General features: G+C 45.6%; 1 protein-coding gene across 2 annotated transcripts in view; it reads right to left on the bottom strand.

The window, feature by feature from the left end:
- Positions 1 to 20,480, bottom strand: part of MAPKAPK3 (MAPK activated protein kinase 3) — a 316,126-nt gene that overhangs the window by 117,878 nt on the left and 177,768 nt on the right. For both annotated transcript variants that reach the window (XM_085625130.1, XM_085625131.1), the window contains 3 exons: positions 19,201 to 19,340; positions 3,855 to 3,919; positions 2,795 to 2,874 (listed from right to left, as the gene is read on the bottom strand). In XM_085625130.1, coding sequence (XP_085481256.1) covers positions 2,795 to 2,874; positions 3,855 to 3,919; positions 19,201 to 19,340 — 285 coding nt within the window. The remainder of the gene's footprint in view (positions 1 to 2,794; positions 2,875 to 3,854; positions 3,920 to 19,200; positions 19,341 to 20,480) is intronic.

Below are 20,480 nucleotides of genomic sequence, written 5' to 3' on the forward strand. Positions count from 1 at the left end.
AGAGACTGCAAATGTGCACTTAAAAGAAAAGACAATACCCGAGAGATTATTACAAGCTTTCCTGAGAGTGCCCATGCAAACGACACCCACCAACTTTAGCAACACATTGGTAAAGGTAGAAAGCCTCCTCTGATGCGTATGGAATGTGTAAATATTAGATGTGGTGTGTTTTTTCATCCATAAGGAATTACCTTTGTAGGAGCATCAAAACCTGCTCTGTGTGCACAAAAAGAAATGTCGAAACAAACACACACCACAAGATGAGAATTCAACTAAGCAGAGACACTGAAATGTTTCTCCAGACACCATACCCAGACTATGTGCATCCTGGGCTAAAGTGGTTTAAGCCTCCTTCACATACAGCCTCACAATCAATACAATCTGTCCAAAGGAAGACCAAGTTTCGCTGTCCTTTTATTCAGAAAGCCACAGGCAAGGGCCGGAAACAAGGAAGAGGCCTTAAAAAATGGTATAGCCCGAGACAAAAGGTCTTTAATGCTATTAGAACATCCCACCCACTGACAATTGGAATGTTCTAAATTAGGCAGACACATAAAGACCCATATTGGAATGTTGGAGCAGAAGGCCTCCACACACCTTAATTAGCCACAACAAACTCCATTGTCTCCCATGGAGATCTCAACATTCCAATTCTCTGACACTGAGCTTTCCACCTACTCCTCAAAGGAAATGGTAACCGATTCACAAAGGGTAAAGTGCCCCTTTGGGCCCTCTTTCCCTTTATGATTTGCGTTCGTAGACTCAGAGGAGCAAGCAGTGATCCACGGGACCACCGGCCACTGCCCTTGAGGTTTTGCCAAATGAAAAACATGTATTTTCGAAGACACACTAGTTCCTTGAAGGAAAATGGGCTGCTTAAAGAGCAAAAAAAGTATTTCTATTTAGAAATGCAAACAGGGATGGTGGTCTGTAGTCTCTTGAAGTCCTCCATACCAGTGTTTGTGGTTAACAGAAGGTTGGCAATTGTGACCTGCATAATTAATATTAATTTAAATGTCATGTCTGCGAACTTGCTGAAAATGGTGATTTTGCAACGTGGTCTATTAGTACATAGGTCCCTTTACAAATTCAAAGTCTGTTCACAAAAAGACGGTGAGCAAATTGCAACCACTTTCTGGAAATGCGCCCTTAGTACATCCCTTGGTCCCTCAACTTAGTGGCCATAGAGGCCTCTCCTTCCCCTGATGAAAGAGGAACCCTGGCACTGCGAGACCCAGGATCACTGAACGGGGAGTAGGAACAATTGTAGGGGAAACTTTGCTAAAGGGCTCAGCTCAAGTAGCTAAACACAAACAGAAATCAATGACGAAGAAGGGAAGAAATTGGATTTCAAAAATTAAAAAAACAGACCGAACCGTCTGGAAATGTAATTGCTACACGGAAAGGGTCGAACATCAAATTCCAGATTTAAAGCTTTAAGAAGTAAAAGGATCAGAACAGTCGGAGCCGTTTCTTTCCTAGTCTTTTATGTGAGCTTAGGGCGGGACGGCCAACCACAAGAAAGAAACGACTGCGCCAGATTAGCCAAATCTTAATTTATTTCAGAAGCCAAACCACTGCTTAATAGCTGGAGGGTACAACTGCCGGAAGACTGGGAAAGTACTTGCGAGCTGGCAATCTGCAGGACTGTTTGTTATGATAACGCAGATACAAACTGTATGAGAGAACACAGCAACTAGGAGGCGTGTACCTACTTGATGGTAGCGATTCAGTGCGTGCATTAGTGTAAGTGCGACTACTCCTACACTTGAGTAAGTACCTTTTATTAACTCTCTGTGGTCAGGACACGGATAGCTAGCTGGGTTCCGAGGCAGGCGTTAGATGTGGCAGCACAAACATATATGCTATTAGGAAACCATGCCACAGCATTTCTGCTATAACTTTAAGGAATGGAGTAAAGAATGGTTGAGAATCCTCGATTAATTTTGAAATCACAACTAATGGAAGAGGCCAACACACACTTGAAGCCTTATTTTAATGGCACACTTTCTTATTTAAAAAAAACTTTGGGGCTTCTTTACAAGCCCCTTGTGCCACCCTTACGTCACTTTTCCCATGTTAAAAATTACGCAAAAGTGGCGCAAGGCGCTAGTAAATAAGCCCCTCTGTTCAGTAAGTGATGCTTTGGAAATACTGGCGTTGTAAATAAGTTTTATTGTTTTTATGGTATATGCTTGTATGATTCTAGTGTTTTTATTTTACATGATCTCTTTTTGTACTTTTATGGCTTGTAGCCAAAATAAAGATTTGAAAGATTGCTGAACATGCTGGCCTTTCTATGCAGAGTGAAGGGTGGGAGCAAGTTTCATTTAGGCAAAGGCAGAATACATTGAATAAAGAGCCTTATATCTGAGGGCCTGATTCACAAAAGTAATCTGAGACAAAATCCTAAACTTACTACTTGTGGTATTCACAGAAGGCATTTAGTAGTAGTAAAGTTAGTATTCCTAACTTTACTACTACTAAACTGAGACAAAATCCTAACTTTACGACTTCTAAATCCCTTTTTGCGAATACCGAAAGTCATAAAGTTAGGATTTTGTCTCAGTTTAGTAGTAGTAAAGTTAGGAATCCTAACTTTACTACTAAATACCTTCTGTGAATACCAAAAGTAGTAAGTTTAGGATTTTGTCTCAGATTACTTCTGTTAATCAGCCCCTTCAAGTGCAGCCTGTCTGCCACTCCAATGGCCGTTTGTCGTTCAACACATAAAAAAAAAAAAATCAAAGGTTATCAAACTTGGTCATTCTTGATCAACAGCATACCCACTTACTTTGACATCTCGGTGGGCAATGTTCATTGCATGCAGGTGTTGTATGGCTGAGCCAATGTCTTTCATGATCTCGGACGCCTCTGAAACACAACAATCAGTTCTAAATCAACCCCAATGCTGCAATTTCAAAACGTACCCCCTCGATCTCCACCACCATTGCCCCACTCCAGTGATAACTCTGTGCCAAAGCAACAGCCTCCCCTACCCCCGGCACTGATCACCCCCACCCACTTCTGCTTTAAACCCCCAATGATTCACCCTCTATTCCCAGTCTTACCTCATTGTCTCCTAAAAAACTACCACTGGGCTTTGAAGGTTTCCTACCTATCCACTAATAACACTGATTTCTCTCTAAATTACCACTCCTTCCTGGAGACCAGGTAATCTACACAATATGACATTGCTTCCTCTGCAAGTCATTCCTTTAATCTAGAGAGTAGCCATTCAATGCAAAGTGACACCACTTCCACCCTGAAAACCACTCTACCATGTAGGCCAGCCACTTGACACCACGTATATAGCTTTATAGACTAGCCACTCTATCCACTAAGACACTACTTCCTCCCTTGCTTACCACTCCACCTTGGGGACCAGCCACTCTATGCATTACGACACTACTTCTACCCTAAATTAACATCCTTTCCTGGAGACCAGGAACTCTGTGCAGTGTAACACCACTTCCACCCTAAATTACGACACTACCCGGGAGATCAGATACTCTATCCACTATGACATCACTTCCTCACTAACCTACCACTCCACACGTGAGTTCAGCCACTCTATGCACTATGACACCACTTCCTTCCTAAATACCTCTCCACCCTGGAGCCCAGCGACACTCTATCCATTATAACACCACTGCTTCCTTAAATTACTAATCCACCCTGTAGATAAGACACTGTATGCACTATGCAATCACATTCTCCACAAATTACCACTCTGGCCCTAGAGATCAGTCACTGTAGCCATTATGGCAGCACTTTCTCCCTAAATAACCACTCACGCTCTGAGACTGATCCCTCCTAAAATATGTCCACTACTTTTACATGGCATACATTACCTCGTTCGGTGAAAGCGGCATCTCCACGGTGCTGGATTCGTGAGAACAACTCGCCCCCTTCCATGCTAAATTATAAAACAAAATATCTGATGAGGTGCCAGCGGGTAAAGTACACTGCAAAGAGCACATGCATGGACAAAGGGAGGCTGAGTTCAGCAGTGGTCAGAAACAAGACCAGGCACCTGATTCTAGGAACCTAGAGAAGAGGCGCCATGGTTTGGATGAATGGACAATATCACAGATGAAGGAACAGCAGATGTACAATGGCAGTGAGACAAGGGGAAAGGAGGTGAGGCTGTGAGAGTACGTGCCGGAGAGTTGAAAAGGAGCACAGATGGCAAAACTTTGAGAGGAGGCTATTGGTATAGTAGGTACGTGAAATAAGCATCTGAGATAAACAGCTGTGGCTCACTGCCGCTGCCCGCATGGTAAACAACAAAAGAATACACTCAAGAAGGTGTGATCAGAAGATTGCAACCAATGGTTTCTACAAAAATTGAATTTGGTCCCTGAGAGGGCAGAATTCGCTGGAATACATTGCTCTTTTTGGTTCCTGTAAGGAGACATTGCTATTCCCCACTGTGAAAAAACTCTTAATGAAGTGCCGAGCATGACCAGACATGGTTCCAGTTGACATGTGAAAAGCAGCAAGCACTATATCGATGTAAGTACAATAGAGTGATACTGTGGTCAGCCCTTTTTGCTGTTACATCCCAATATTGGGCGCATGCACAGTCGATTGCACAGATATGAGAGTCTATCCCCACCCTCAGACAGCTGGATATGACTTGCAAATTGACACATGGCTGTTGCACTGCTAAAAATGTCATATAAGTCCTAAAAGCGGTGACCGGCAGTGTCTCTACTCAATCATAACTAAGAGTCCGGTTTCTATGTTGGAGCAGAGGGAACTCCCCTGCAATGCAGATGGGAGTTCACTCCTTGCCAAAATAGTGGTCCTGATTTATATGTGGTTGGACCACAGATTTGGCAACAGCGGAGACTACTCCTTCTCTGCCGTGGCCAAACTTCGCGATGGAGTTAGGGCCATCGGAGCATTGACTATATGTCTGCCTGTCCAATTAAGATGGGAGGACATATAGCTGTTTTTTTTTTTTACTGTTTGTCAATGCCAGGCAAATCCTGGTAATAAAGGACAGTACAAAATAAATAATGCTCCCCTTGCCACGGTTGAACCCTCCACTGGCGAGGAGGAGTTATCTTTTTAATTTTCATTAACAAAATCCCACTTTAGGATTTTCTTTTTAAAACTGAAAGGGACAACTGTTTGGTGCCAGTCTCTGTCATGTTGATGGAGCCCTGCACCAAACAGTGAAAACCTTTGACAGTAACTGCCATGATGGCATTTCCTGCCAGTGTTTATAAATGACTGCCAAGCTGGCGGTCATTTATAAATCTAGCAGGCGGCACCTCCGTCAGAGTGATGGAGTGATTTACTCTGTCAACCTGGCGGGACAAGAGGCCCTCAACCAGAATAAAAAATTGGGCCGTGAGATTCAACTATGGACTGCAGAATTATTAATTCATGGCACTGACTCAACCTGCCAAATTAGGGGTGCCTGCTGTGAGCACACCCAGGCAAACTACAATTAATGCAAAACACAGGCAAACATTAAACAGATCACACTTAGTGGCTAACTATGTTACAGAGCAGTGACAATGCAATGACAACAACATTACTTTACTTGAAAGACCACGGGCAGCTAAAGCTGCTTGAGTTCTGTCTGAACTGGGGTGGCAGGGTGGGCTAAAGAACGGTGATGGATTAAACCCAGATCAGTTGACTGGGGGCGAGTGCTTGCAGTGTTCAACACTCCGTCCATCATTTCCTTTGGTATTGCTTTGTTTGCCATAAGTTGTCAGGGTATGCTCAGACGTGAGTCCCTAGCTCACTTTGCCACTGGATTCAAGCAAGCCTGACTGAAGACGGCTGAAATGCCAGAAACCGGTCCTAGGAAGCTTGTTTCCGGTCCTGGGAAGACATGGCTTGGCAGTTCGGGCTGGACTGTTCCCATGAGGCACAGGGTCAGACTGATTTGCATATGGCCATGTCTGAACTGGGGGGGCAGAGTGGGCTAAAGAACGGTGATGGATTAAACCCAGATCAGTTGACTGGGGGTGAGTGCTTGCAGTGTTCAACACTCCGTCCATCATTTCCTTTGGTTTTTGCTGAGTTCTCACCAGAGCATTCATTCTACCCAAATCCTTTATTCTTGTGGAAAATCGCCCTCATTGGTAATTGCATTGTATCTGTACTTTTCTCATCAGGCAGTGAACTCAGCCCTCAATTTACTGAGCAGGTGATGAGGTGAGAGCAGGATGCACTAACGTCCTGGGTGCACTCCAGAATAATAACACCAATGTTAGTTCACTTCTGTCACATCCTCAGAGCAATAGAGGGAATGCCCTCCAATGTTGTCTTCCTTCTGGCCTTAGAAGAGTCGGAAACAGAGATCTGACCTGGTACCTAGAAGACTCCATCTCTTTGCAGACCTGCCTCTGTGCTACCAGCTAGATTTACAGGTAGAGAACTTGTAAAGTCAACAGGCCTTGAAGGACAAAGTCTCTAAAACCTAAACTTTGCTTTGAGTGAATTCATATAAACAAACAAAAAATTGAAAGAGAGGTTAGGCATGCAAAGCTCATGCATTTGTTTGAAGTAGAGGAAGACTGTAGAATGTGTATGTGCCACTGGCCTTGACTAGGCCCATTTCCAATAATATTGAAAGCGGATTCTATGCAGAGAGCTGGACATAAGAGGAGAAAGTCCACATCCACTAATCAATGAATAATCGTAGTCTTGGCTAGACTTACTAAGCCTGGTCTTGTTACATAAAACACAATTTTGATAATATCCTAAGATATACCCAAGTATTGTGGCTTCGATGGGCAAGAGAAAAGTGATCATACTGGAGACAAAAAACAGCAAGCCTTAAACTGACTAAACAAATTCCCCATTGAATCCTGATGAGAATTTATTCACTGACATTTGAGAGGACATGGAATGAAAGGTGTCTATAAATAAAAGGATATCCCCCTGGATTAACAAGGGAAAAGCTTAAAACCAAAATGGTTACAGCATATGCTTTTTACCCTGGTCATCCAATGCATACATGAGTTAGGAAACTAATTGAACTTTGCCCTGATTTGGAGCATCTCAATGGGAGCAAAGTAACCTCAAAGCCCATCAACAATCGCACTGCCTAGGTGGGTCACCTACAGAATTTGTAAACTACCTATTTGAGTGCAAATTCCTGTTAGGGTGAAGTGAATCACTTTCTGATATGCCATGATTATTGCAAAACTGATGAATGACTTAAGAAAGTTCACAGAAAATGCTCAAGATTATTTGTTAACAGAGATGGAACGTCTGGTCCTCCAGTTGCCCAGTTTTGAGTCGACAGAATTAAATCATGACTCCTAAAATGAACTTCACATCATATTAGGACCTACAATGGTCTCCATTTTATGTCATGATATGCTATGCACTAGAGGATAAATGTAACACTACAGAACAAAGTGTCTTTCAGATTAGGAGAGCATTCTGTACTTAGGATTCTTATAGTCTGAATAAATCCACATGGTTGATTCTGAGGAACGTTAAAAGAGTAGAAGTGGAGATAAAGTGCCAAATGTAAGAACTTCTTTTTGCGTTAAAAAACAGGTCGATTTGTAGCATCAGCCCGTTTACAAGCACAGCGCTTCTGATGTATCAAACCCTATTTTGCGATTCGGTAATCTGGTACATTTGGAAGGAGCATGTTTAGGGTGGCCTTTCCAGATACCGAATCACAGCGGTATGTATGAATGTTTTTTGACTGTGAATGTGGATGCAAAACATTCACATTTTACCACCTACTTCAAGTAGGTAGTAACCCATTTCCAAATGGGAAGGGGTCCCCAATGAACGCCTTCCCCATTGGAAATAGTGACAAAAACATTTTTTAAGAGCAAAGAGTGGTCCCATGGACTGTTAGCTGCTTTTAAAAAATAAAAAATAAACTTTTTATATTTTTCTTTTAAACGCATCCAGTTTACTTTTAAGAAAAATGGGCTGCAGTTTTTTTTTTTCTAATTATTGCTTTATTGAAAAGCAATCACGGACATGGTGGTCTGCTGACCCTAGCAGGCCACCATCCCCGTGATTTTAGTGATTCCTAGGGGGTCGCAAATTGTGACCTACCTCATTATTATTATTGAGGTAGGTCGATTTGCAACCCCCTAGGAGTTACTAAATGCAACTCTTGGAGTTTCATACATTAAGAATAGTGTTTACCTAATTGCAATTGCAGGCTGAAGGATAATCGAATGTGAATTCAGAATAGATTTATTCCAAGCATCCTTAATATTTGAAAAATTCCAGAAAACAAGGAAAACCAGATCTGAGGAAGGGAGATAACCAGATTAGCTAAAAATCCATAGTTAATTGTGACTTCTGTGGGTGTATTAAGGACACCTCTCCTATCGGAATGACTGGCTCAATTAAGTATTAAGGAAGCAGAGTGCCATTTTGATTGAAACATAAGGCAAGATTGACCAAGATTGGCGTTTTGAGATATCTTTTGGTTTTTAGGTTCCGTTTCAAAAGAAGACTCGTTTAAATGGCTTAACAAAGGCACTTGCACTGCACAACTCTGTTGAGTGAACTTTTACTGCAATTCGATGACCAAATAGAAAATCTGAGGAGTTAATCAAGACAAGGTGCAAAAATAGACTGAGGATCTTGGGAAATCTATTCTTACCACCCCAAATTGTCCTGTATGGTCCTCCAACAAAAACGTAGAACATCAGGGTATCAATTTGTTTGCCAATATTACTTTGAAATAACATTAATCAGTGTGATGGTATAATGCTGCCTTTTCCAGCTTCAATCTTTAAAAGAGAAGGTCACTCCTCTTCTTTTTCACCATCATGATGGTCTGGTATTCGGGTCAGGAGTCAGTTGTTGGATGTATCTAGTCCTTGTACACAGGAATTTGAAGCACACTTTTAAATACACTTCAAGTAGCCAAAACCGTGGCTGTAACGCTGGTTTACAGTTGCCAAAAAAAAGGACCACTTCTCTGAGGCATGGGAATCTGTACACAAGCTTCCCAGTGGTGTAACAAAACTTGAGGGGGCATCGTGCTAAATACATGGAGGGGTCCGCTATGCTCCAGACTTAATCAGGAGCTCAGGACAACCCATGCACAGTGCCGGAGAGGGCCCCCTGGATCTCAGGGCTTCCGCCAGCACCACAGGGGCAGTAGGGGCTATTGTTACACCACTGAAGCTTCCCAAAAAAGACTGGGTTGCCTTCATATAGCTTGCCTGACTTTTACAAAGCCTCTCTGATTCAACACCTGACCAGTTTAGATAAAAGCACTGAGTGCATGTTATATTGTCAAAATGTAGCTAGTGTTTTCTGATCATATAGCACGCAGTCCGTGCTTTTATCTAAATTTGCATGTCATGGCCATCCAGCCTTTTGTCAATTTGTTGGGTTTTACTTCACAGGAATTACTGTTTTTCACAATGATTTCACTGTACACTTGGCGTACCGAAAACAGAGAGCAGTATGAAATTCAGACATGATTAGCAGCACCGAGCTCAGGACCTGCTGTCACCATATTAGCAACACAAGCGCAGAACATAAAAAACGATGTTAATACAAAAATGTGACACCTAAAGTTTAGAAGCGCAACAAATGTCTATGTTCGCAGTCTACAACATCGTTCAGATAAAAGGTTATAAGCATGCCTACAAATCCAATATATGCTATACAGATAATCTCTAAAAACAAGCATTGGCATAGCCAATAGGTCTCTCCTGTGGGACCTTATAAGTGTTTAGTTATCCAGCACAATATTCTTGTTGCAACAACATCAAGTTTTGCATGGCTAAACACTTATAAGGTCCCAAAGGCAAGACCTATTGGCTATGCCAATGCTTGTTTTGAGTGAGTGGCTCGTGCAGGTATGCCACTATGAGGTAGAGAGGCTGCGAGTGCTTTTACAGGAGCACCTGTGACATTGCGCCTCTTCAAAATGTATCTTGGGTCTGGTGTAATACTTCTAGCCCCTATTCCCGTCTTCTTGCACCCAATGCATCCTTAAATGTCCCATGTACAGCCGGGGTGGACACTCCTATTATCCCTGCCCTCCAGTGACACTTTACCTGTCATGTTTGGTCGTGGTGGTGGACGTGGTGGTGGTGGTGGACGTGGTGGTGGTGGACGACGTGGTGGTGGACGTGGTGGTGGTGGAGGACGTGGTGGTGGACGTGGTGGTGGTGGTGGACGTGGTGGTGGTGGAGGACGTGGTGGTGGACGTGGTGGACGTGGACGTGGTGGTGGTGGACGTGGTGGTGGTGGACGTGGTGGTGGTGGACGTGGTGGTGGTGGACGTGGTGGTGGTGGACGTGGTGGTGGTGGACGTGGTGGTGGTGGACGTGGTGGTGGTGGACGTGGTGGTGGTGGACGTGGTGGTGGTGGACGTGGTGGTGGTGGACGTGGTGGTGGTGGACGTGGTGGTGGTGGACGTGGTGGTGGTGGACGTGGTGGTGGTGGACGTGGTGGTGGTGGACGTGGTGGTGGTGGACGTGGTGGTGGTGGACGTGGTGGTGGTGGACGTGGTGGTGGTGGACGTGGTGGTGGACGTGGTGGTGGACGTGGTGGTGGACGTGGTGGTGGACGTGGTGGTGGACGTGGTGGAGGTGGTGGTGGTGGACATGGAGGTGGTGGTGGTGGACATGGAGGTGGTGGTGGTGGACATGGAGGTGGTGGTGGTGGACATGGAGGTGGTGGACGCGGTGGTGGTGGACGCGGTGGTGGTGGTGGACATGGTGGTGGTGATGGACATGGTGGTGGTGATGGACATGGTGGTGGTGATGGACATGGTGGTGGTGATGGACATGGTGGTGGTGATGGACATGGTGGTGGTGATGGACATGGTGGTGGTGATGGACATGGTGGTGGTGATGGACATGGTGGTGGTGATGGACATGGTGGTGGTGATGGACATGGTGGTGGTGATGGACATGGTGGTGGTGATGGACGTGGTGGTGGTGATGGACGTGGTGGTGGTGGTGGGCGTGGTGGTGGTGGTGGGCGTGGTGGTGGTGGTGGGCGTGGTGGTGGGCGTGGTGGTGGTGGTGGGCGTGGTGGTGGTGGTGGGCGTGGTGGTGGTGGTGGGCGTGGTGGTGGTGGTGGGCGTGGTGGTGGGCGTGGTGGTGGTGGTGGTGGGCGTGGTGGTGGTGGTGGACGTGGTGGTGGTGGTGGACGTGGTGGACGTGGTGGTGGACGTGGTGGTGGTGGTGGACATGGTGGTGGTGGACATGGTGGTGGTGGACGTGGTGGTGGTGGACGTGGTGGTGGTGGTGGTGGACGTGGTGGTGGTGGACGTGGTGGAGGAGGACGTAGTGGTGGAGGACGTAGTGGTGGAGGACGTAGTGGTGGAGGACGTAGTGGTGGAGGACGTAGTGGTGGAGGACGTAGTGGTGGAGGACGTAGTGGTGGAGGACGTAGTGGTGGAGGACGTAGTGGTGGAGGACGTAGTGGTGGTGGACGTGGTCATGGACATGGTTGTGGTGGTGGTGGACATGGTGGTGGACATGGTGGTGGTGGACATGGTGGTGGTGGTGGACATGGTGGCGGTGGTGGACATGGTGGTGGTGGTGGACATGGTGGTGGTGGTGGACATGGTGGTGGTGGTGGACATTGTGGTGGTGGTGGACATTGTGGTGGTGGAGGATGTGGTGGACGTGGTGGTGGACGTGGTGGTGGACGTGGTGGTGGACGTGGTATACATGGTGGTGGTGGACGTGGTGGTGGTGGTGGACATGGTGGTGGATGTGGTAGACATGGTGGTGGTGGACGTGGTGGTGGTGGTGGACATGGTGGTGGATGTGGTAGACATGGTGGTGGTGGACGTGGCGGACGTGGTGGTGGTGGTGGTGGTGGACATGGTTGTGGACATGGTGGTGGACATGGTGGTGGACATGGTGGTGGACATGGTGGTGGATGTGGTGGTGGATGTGGTGGTGGTGGTGGACGTGGTGGTGGTGGTGGTGGTGGTGTTGGACGAGGTAGATATGGTGGTGGTGGTGGATGTGGTGGTGGACATGGTAGTGTAGTGGTGGTGGACGTGGTGGTGGTGGTGGACGTGGTAGACATGGTGGTGGTGGACATGGTTGTGGCGGTGGTGATGGATGTGGTGGTAGACGTGGTGGTGGACCTGGTGGTGGTGGACATGGTGGTGGACATGGTGGTGGTGGTGGTGGATGTGGTGGACATGGTGGTGGTGGTGGATATGGTGCAAGTGGTGGTGGACGTGGTAGGCATGGTGGTGGTGGACGTGGTAGGCATGGTGGTGGTGGTGGACGTGGTGGTGGTGGTGGACATGGTGGTGGTGGATGTGGTGGACGTGGTGGTGGATGTGGAGGTGGTGTTGGATGTGGTAGACATGGTGGTGGTGGACATGGTAGTGTAGTGGTGGTGGACGTGGTGGTGGACGTGGTAGACATGGTGGTGGTGGACATGGTTGTGGTGGTGGTGGATGTGGTGGTAGACGTGGTGGTGTACATGGTGGTGGTGGACATGGTGGTGGTGGACGTGCTGGTGTAGTGGTGGTGGACGTGGTGGTGGTGGTGGATGTGGTGGATATGGTGGACATGGTGGTGGTGGTGGATATGGTGCAAGTGGTGGACGTGGTAGGCATGGTGGTGGTGGACGTGTTGGTGGACATGGTAGTGTAGTGGTGGTGGTGGACGTGGTGGTGGACATGGTGGTGGTGGTGGACATGGTGGCGGTGGACGCGGTGGACGTGGTGGATGTGATTGTGGTGGTGCTCCTTTAAAAAAAAAAAAAACACGTTGTACCTGCAGTGAGAGTGGCTCACAAAGAAAAGAAACAAGTTTGCCTCCGGTGTTAAGTCAGTTTAAGCTCATTTTATCTAGACGCCCAGTTTGTTCAGGTGCGTGCGCGCTCGGTGAAATCTTGTGTACTGACTTGTCTTGTGAAACCTGGCTGTATTTCTCAGCTTCCCGCGTGTGCCAGTCAGCAGCCTGAATTAACTTAATTTACACCACATGGAGTCTATGTCAATGTCATCTGTCACAAGACAAGACGTTAAATACATGCAGTCACAAAACTCGGAATTTAGGAGATTTCATGGAACAGCAGAGTCCCTACAGAATTAAACTGAAGTGTGTTCAAGTTATGAACCTTCTGTCGGTAATGAAATAAAAAGATTTGGTGAAACAACAGCGAAACCTTTGACATGTTTCTGATGTGGAAAAATTAATAAAATATACAATGCAAACCAAGGTTGGATTCAGAGGCAGACATGAGCATTGAAAAAACAGCTCTGTTTTAGAAACGCTTTTGTTCTGCTTATCTGCGTGAGAGAGAGGGGGAGCAGGAGGTGAGCCCGGGGTTGGTGTGTGCGTGCGCAGTCTGCTCATTTTCAAGCACTGCACTCGTGGCTCGCCCCTGCTCACTCCCGCAAGATGGATGCCGCCACAAGCACGAGTGTGTGCTTGAAAATGAGCAGAGCGATGGCTAAAGGCCCTCCTACGCAACAACTGGTATTACTTCTTTATTTTCACAAGTACTTCCAAAACGGCAAGTACACCACTTTTTACTAGCATGCAAAAGCTTACCTTTGCAAGCTATTCATTAATTGTAAAATCTTCACAGTGGTGCGCCACTGGGTAAACCACTTCACTTTCTCTGCCCTGAGGAATGCCCAAGACCTATGTTAGACCAATAGTGTAGGGCAGAAACATGTAGGCGTTTTTACACTAGGATCATAGGACCACAACATCCTGTTTGCCCAGTGTATTTTCAGTGTTATTCTTCCCATCTCATCCCAACCCCCACTAATAAAGGGATACCTTGGAGTGGATGAGGAATTTTATCTAATAGTAAATAACCCCCCCCCAAAAAAATGCAAAACTCTTAAAAGAGCTCACTGGAATATGGTCTAGCCTACCCTGACCTTTAGGAGTTGGCATACACCTGATGAAGCATGCCATTACCAGAGTGGGTGAAGGTTGTACAAAAAGGGTTTTCCTTTTTCCTGCCACTGAGTGTGAGGGAGCAGAGGTGTAACTTCCTTACTATATTGCCACCTTTAAGAGGAGGATACCACTTCTTACTTGCATGCAAAAGCTTACCATTGCATGCTATGCATTACATGTAAAACCTTTAGAGTGGTGAGCCACTGGGGGAACTACTTCACTTTCTCTGCCCTGAGGAATGGCCAAGACCTATGTTTGGCCAATAGTGTAGGACAGAAGCCTTTTGGCGTTTTTACACTAGGATCATAGGACCACAACACCCTGTTTGACTTGTTTATTTACAGATTTGTTCTTCCCATCCCCCCCCTAATAAAGGGATACCTTTGGGTGGATGAGGAAGTTTGTCTAATAGTAAATAACACCCTTACAAACACAAAAAACTCTTCAAAGGGCTCCCTGGCATACAGTCGAGCCCATACCGACCTTTGGGAGTAAGGGTAAACCTGATGATGAAGCATGCCATAACCAGAGTGGGTGAGGGTTGTATAAAAAAAAGTTCTACTTCTTTCCGCCACCGAGTCTGGTGGAGCAGAGATACAACTTATTTTTTCTTCCTTACCATACTGCCACCTTTAAAAGGAGGATACCACACAGATTAAACTGCATTTTGACCTGGCGAAATAAACCATTTGCTAGGCCCAAACCTTCCTTTTAAATACATATAAATCATCCCTAGGGTAAGCCATGGACAGAGCAGAGGGCAGGGTGCAATGCATTTAAAAAAGCAGGGCATGTACTTTTAAACTTGACATGTCCTGGTAGTGAAAAACTATTAAATTCATTTTTCACTAATGCAAGACCCATCTCTCCCATAGATAACCTTATAAAATGCAATGAGGCAACTCCAATGTTATTTCCAAATGGGAAGTGATAACTGGTCTGTTAGAAATGGGGGTCTCTAGTTGGAAGAGGTAGGTAACTTTGTTCAAATAGGAACCCTTGCTCTAGTCAGGGTAAGGGGGTTACACTTCTAAAATAACCCCTGCTCACTCCCTTGGTAGTTTGGCACAAGCCGACAGGTTTATCTCAGAGGCAGTGTGTAAAGCCTTTGTGAGCACATACAGTAATACAGTGAAAACACAACAAATGGACACCACACCAGTTTAGAAAAATAAGTAATCTTTATCCAAAACAAAACAAGACCAAACAACAAAAATTCACAATATAGTAATGAAAATATGACTTTCAGATGGTAGAAATAGTTCAGTTCAAAACAAATTGCAGATGCGACACTTTTCACACAAAGTACCTGGGATGCGTCATGCAAACAAACAAAGCGGACCGCAGGGAAGTTAATCGTCGGTTCCTTACACTCCGGGAAGGTGATGTGCCGGTTCCTTGCTCCGGGGGAGGTGATGCATTGGTTCCTTACTGCTGCGCAGGGGAGGTGATGCGTCGGTTCCTTACCAGAGAGGAGGTGATGTGTCAGACAAACTTGGCGCCTCGATGCGATGCGACAATTCGGGACGATGCATAGATTCTTCCAGCTCCCAGCAGAAAACAGTTTCTAGAGGTCCAAAACAACAGCAGGCACCTCTTTGCAGGTCAGAACTCCCAGCAAGGAAGTTCAGGGGAGGTGGTGGTGAAGTCTTTGAGTCCCTGAGACTTCAGAACAGGAGGCAAGCTCAGTTTGAAGCCCTTGGAGATCTTCCTCAAGCAGGGGACACAGCAAACAGCAAAGTACTTTTCTCCTTTCCTTGGCAGCAAGAAGCCACTGCAGGCCATCCCCAGACAGCAAACAGCACAGGGGCAGTATTCCTCCTCAGCTTCTCTGGCTCTTCTCCTTGGCAAAGTTTCCTCTTGATTTCCCAGAAGTGATCTAAAAGTCTGGGGTTTGGGCCCCTCTTTTTATACCCAAAAATCCTTTGTTCTCTGAAGGCAGAGTATGTCTGTAACCAGCCAAAACCAGTTCTGTTGGGCACTTTGCAAGTGCACAACAACCTCCATTGTCAGTGTGAGCCCTGGCTCCAGACACACCACAGAGGGCCGAGCCATCATTGTAAAAGGCAGGCACAGCCCATTCAGGTGCAGGTGCTATTCCTCCCACCACTCCGAATGCAGACCAGGTCTATTCAGCCCAGTCCTGACTTACCAGGCTCTCTGGAGCCACTGCTCCTCTCCAGCCCCTGTCATCCAAAAGCCAGATGTGCAATACACAAACCTAGCAGAGGCACACTGGATGGTTAGGCAAGAAAATACCTACTTTCTAAAAGTGGTATTTTCAAACACAGAATGTAAGAATTACCCTCAATAAAAGATGCATTTTAACATTCTGAGTTCAGGCAACCTAATCTTTATTTTTCTACCTTGTTCCCAGGGCCAGGTATGTTTATAAGATGTTATAAACAAACTCCCCATTCTACCTGGTGGAACAGGCAGCATTGCAATAGTAAAAAAATGAAATTGGCAGTAATTCACTATTAGGACATGCCACTCACACAAGGGCCTTTCACATACAATGCACCCTGCCCAAAGGGGTACCTTGGGCCTACCTTAGGGGTGACTAATATGTAGAAAAGGGAAGGTTTAAGTAGATGCACTTGCCAAGTCAACATGGCAGTACTAGACTGCACACAGGCTCTGCAATGGCAGGCCAGAGTTACATTTTACAGGCTGCTTCTGTGGGTGGCACAATCAGTGCTGCAAGCCCACTAGCAGCATTTGATTTACAGGCCCTGGGCACACACAGTGCACTGTACTAGGGTCTGACTAGTAAACCAATTAGCCAATCATGGAAATACCAATCCATAACAACAATTTACAGGTAAAACATATGCACTTTAGCGCCAATCAGCAGTGGTAAAGTGTGCAGAGTCATAAAACCACCAACAACAGGTCAGAAAAAATACAGGAAGAAGGCAAAAATTCCTGGGATGACCCTGCAAAAAGGGCCAAGTCCAACATGGTCCATGTCTGGTATCTCTGGAATCCTAACTTATGATGAAGTTGAGTTTTAAAAAACAAATCTGAAAATGCCACTTTTAGAAATTTCCCGTGTTCTCCATGCCACTGGAGTCAAGCTAGCCTGGCTGATGACGAGTAATACCCTGTATCCGGTCCCAGGATGCTTGTTTCCGGTCCAGGGAGGACCTGGCCTGACAGTTTGGGCTGGACTGTTCCCATAGGGAACAGGGTCAAGACTGTTTTGCATATTGCTGGGTTTAAACTGGAATGGCAGGGGAAGCAACAAAAATGATGAATTTAGGCCTAGATTTCTGTGCTGGGGTGAATGTTTGACATTGTTCAGCATTCTGTCCATCAACTGTTTTTTTGCACTTTTAGAAAGTTGGAATTTTTTTTATCTTAGCCATTTGGTGCTCTTTGCGCCATGCCCACCACCGCCTGCAATGCTCGCCGTGTTCCGAGTGACCCTCTCCAATGCGAACGGGACTCTTGGCACAAAACCTGAGAAGGTAGAACTTCAGTAGGACTAATCCGGAACTGTGCAACCCATGCTCCATTGCAGTTGGCCTGAACTTTTGACTTTGACGCAGTCCAGGGCGACCAAACAATCCCGATTTACGCTTCATGCTTTTAGGCACTACTTTACAGTCTATACATAGTTTATTCTTTAAAAATTCATAACCCTGGTTCTACAGATTGGATTTCTCTCGTTTTGGCCAAGTTTTATTTGCTAAATTTTGCTCCATTTTTCTAACCTGGTGTGGGATCTTTGTAATGCAGTTTTTCACTGTTTTACTGTTTGAAGTGTTGCACACATACTTTACACATTGCCTCTAAGATAAGCCTGCCTGCTCTGTGCCAGGCTACCGGGTGGTGAGCACAGGTTAACTTGGAGTTTGCCTATTTCTTACCCTGACAAATATTGAGGCTGCTGCTTGAGCAGGCTTCACACCCCAGTCACCCAGTAACCCACCTCAGTGAACCAGTAACCCAATTTCTAACAGGAGTGCTTAAAAAATAGGGCTTCAGAGCTATAAATGTAGGAGACAGAAGGGGCTAGACCTGGATAGGAAAACTTTTTGGATCCTAACAGGAGTTGAGCAGCTTCGATAAAACTAACCCTGGGCGGAGTTCGCAGAGTTGCGCAAGCGGCCGAGTGAAATAGAAAAATGCTGTTCGCAGTGATTTTCAGTGGTGGAAGATTGTCCGCACTGTGCAATCATCGCGAATGTAGCGATGCACAGCGCAAGCGAGCACTGCGTTCCTTTCTGCTGCTCGAGTAGACTTTTACTCGAGCGGCAGCTTTCTCAACAGGAACGGGCAGTTTCTCAACGCGAGCAGTCACAAGCATAAGCGACCACTCGCAATGAGAAACCTGACCCCCCCACCCCGCATTGAGAAATCACGCCGGGAGGTTTATTTTCCACACTCGCGCTCACCAACTTTAAGTTGACAATCGCGAACGTGGAAAAATCTCGCAAGGAGGTGGATTTTTCTCGCTCGCGCTCACCAACTTGACATTGGTGAACGTGAGCGAGGAAAAAAACTCTGATTTTCTGATGCCTGCGATCTCCTCGTAACGCGGATTGCGGGAAATTCCACAAACTCCGCGAGCAGAGCGGAGTTCACCGCCCAGGCCTAATAAAAACACCCAAATAAAGGTAGGTTCCTTGAAGCTGCCATCCTGGCCTGAAAGTTTAGTGTTGGAATTGTTGGTTGGGATGAGAGGGAATAAATAGGACAGAAAGATGAAGCAAAGTGGGGTGTTAAAAGAGGAGGATGGAAAAATTAGCTAATAACCAAAGATGAGGTTTTGTACGCCAGGTGCAGAGTTTTAGCTAAAAGTGCGATGAGCCACACAAGTGAAGGAGAAGAAAAAGGTAAGTCACCGAAGACAGAAAGAGATAGACGTCCACAGTAATTAATGGGTAGGGTATGTTAATGGAGCAATTGATAGCAAAAGACTGATTCGGGGCTCAGGAGCAAGACAGGTTTGGAGCAGTGTACAGGGATACAGAAGAGTGAGACGTCGATGGTGAAAAGGGTCAAGGAGGTAGTGGAAAAAGAATAAATAACAAAAAGCAGGTGAATAAACAGGATTTTGGATTTGGATGATGGAGCAATGAGCGAAGTTTCACAGTTGTTGCTGGAGTGTACCTGTATCTCCAATGGTGGCACTACGTGGGGGTTTAGAACGTGATGTTACGTTTTCTCCTCCTCAACCAACGGATGCCTAAAAATGAATGTGTCCTCATGTAATGCAACTGGTGCTATGTAAAGTGCTCTGATACCCAATTTGGGTCAAGTTCACACTATATAAAACTCTGTAAAAAAAAAAAAAATGTTTTAAAAAGACCTTTACCATTCCATGATGATGAGGAGGCATCTCTTCCCACGGTGGATGTTTTCATAGATGTCTAGGACTCGAACAATATGCGGCCCTGAAGAGGCCCGCCAGTGATGCTCTACTTCCCGTCGTGCTTTGGTACAATCACACAGGATCTGCAAAGAGAACAAAAAAGGTTTGTTTCGGTCGCAAGTTGAACACGGATGACAAACTAGAGAAATAGAAAGAAAAAACATTAGCGTGAGGCTTCCATAGGTAGCAAACTAGTGAAATCTGTTTTTCCCCCCAACATATCTTTTTTAATTCAGGAAAAATGTAATCAAAAACATAGTGCATACAAATAAATAAATTCAAACAAGGCCTGATATAGAAGCTCCTGCAACATTGGAGAACCAGTTGAAGTTGCGGTTGCCATAGCCTTGGTCAAAGCCTATGGCAACAAGAATTCTGCCGATACCCAAGAGAATATCCCCAGGTTCAAGATCATAAGTAGAAGTCCAAGTCTTTAAGCAATTGTTAATACAGGTTTTAAAAAATAATTTCTCAAAGAAGAGGAGTAAGGGATGGACATTTAATGGAATTCATCCAGGCTTACACAATTTTAACGTGCAAACTAAGGCCTTTTAGTTTTATAGTCATCAACTCAACCAGTGGAGTGCAACTCCTGTTATGTTAGCACATGTGGGAAGGGGAACTATTGAGAAGGCCAGTGGCTCCTTACAGGAAAAGCAAGATTTCTCCACAGATGCACAGCTTCAGAACTTATGGAACCTATTGCAATGGTATTACTCAGTCTTAAATGCAACACAATTTACACACTTTCAACAACTTCTTTTCCTACTCTGCACAACCTCACAGAATCACTTCCGATTATATGGTCTCTCCTATCCACAGTTACGAATTGGAAATTGTAGTTTAGTTTATAAATTCTGAGGAGCAGTGTACATCACACAATCCAAACGTCTCTGTGGAAGCAACTGTTTATGCTACAAAACCTGTTGACCTCCTGAAAACTAAACCTATTGTACTACTTACAGGGTACCCGACTACACTACCTAAAACCTAACTCCCTGTACTTCCTAAAATCCAAAATATTGTATTGCCAAAAACCCCACCTAATGTACTACCTAAAATCCAACCTATTGTACTACTGAAAACCTAGGCTACTGTGCTAAAGACCCAGTCTCTTGACCTACCGAATACCCAACCGATTTTACTACAAAACCCAACCTCTTGTATTACCGAAACTGAAACCATACACTGCAAAAACCAAAGTTACCATACAACAAAAAAGC

This window comes from Triturus cristatus, chromosome 9 (assembly GCF_964204655.1).
Source record: "Triturus cristatus chromosome 9, aTriCri1.1, whole genome shotgun sequence".
In the NCBI taxonomy this organism is placed as follows: domain Eukaryota; kingdom Metazoa; phylum Chordata; class Amphibia; order Caudata; family Salamandridae; genus Triturus; species Triturus cristatus.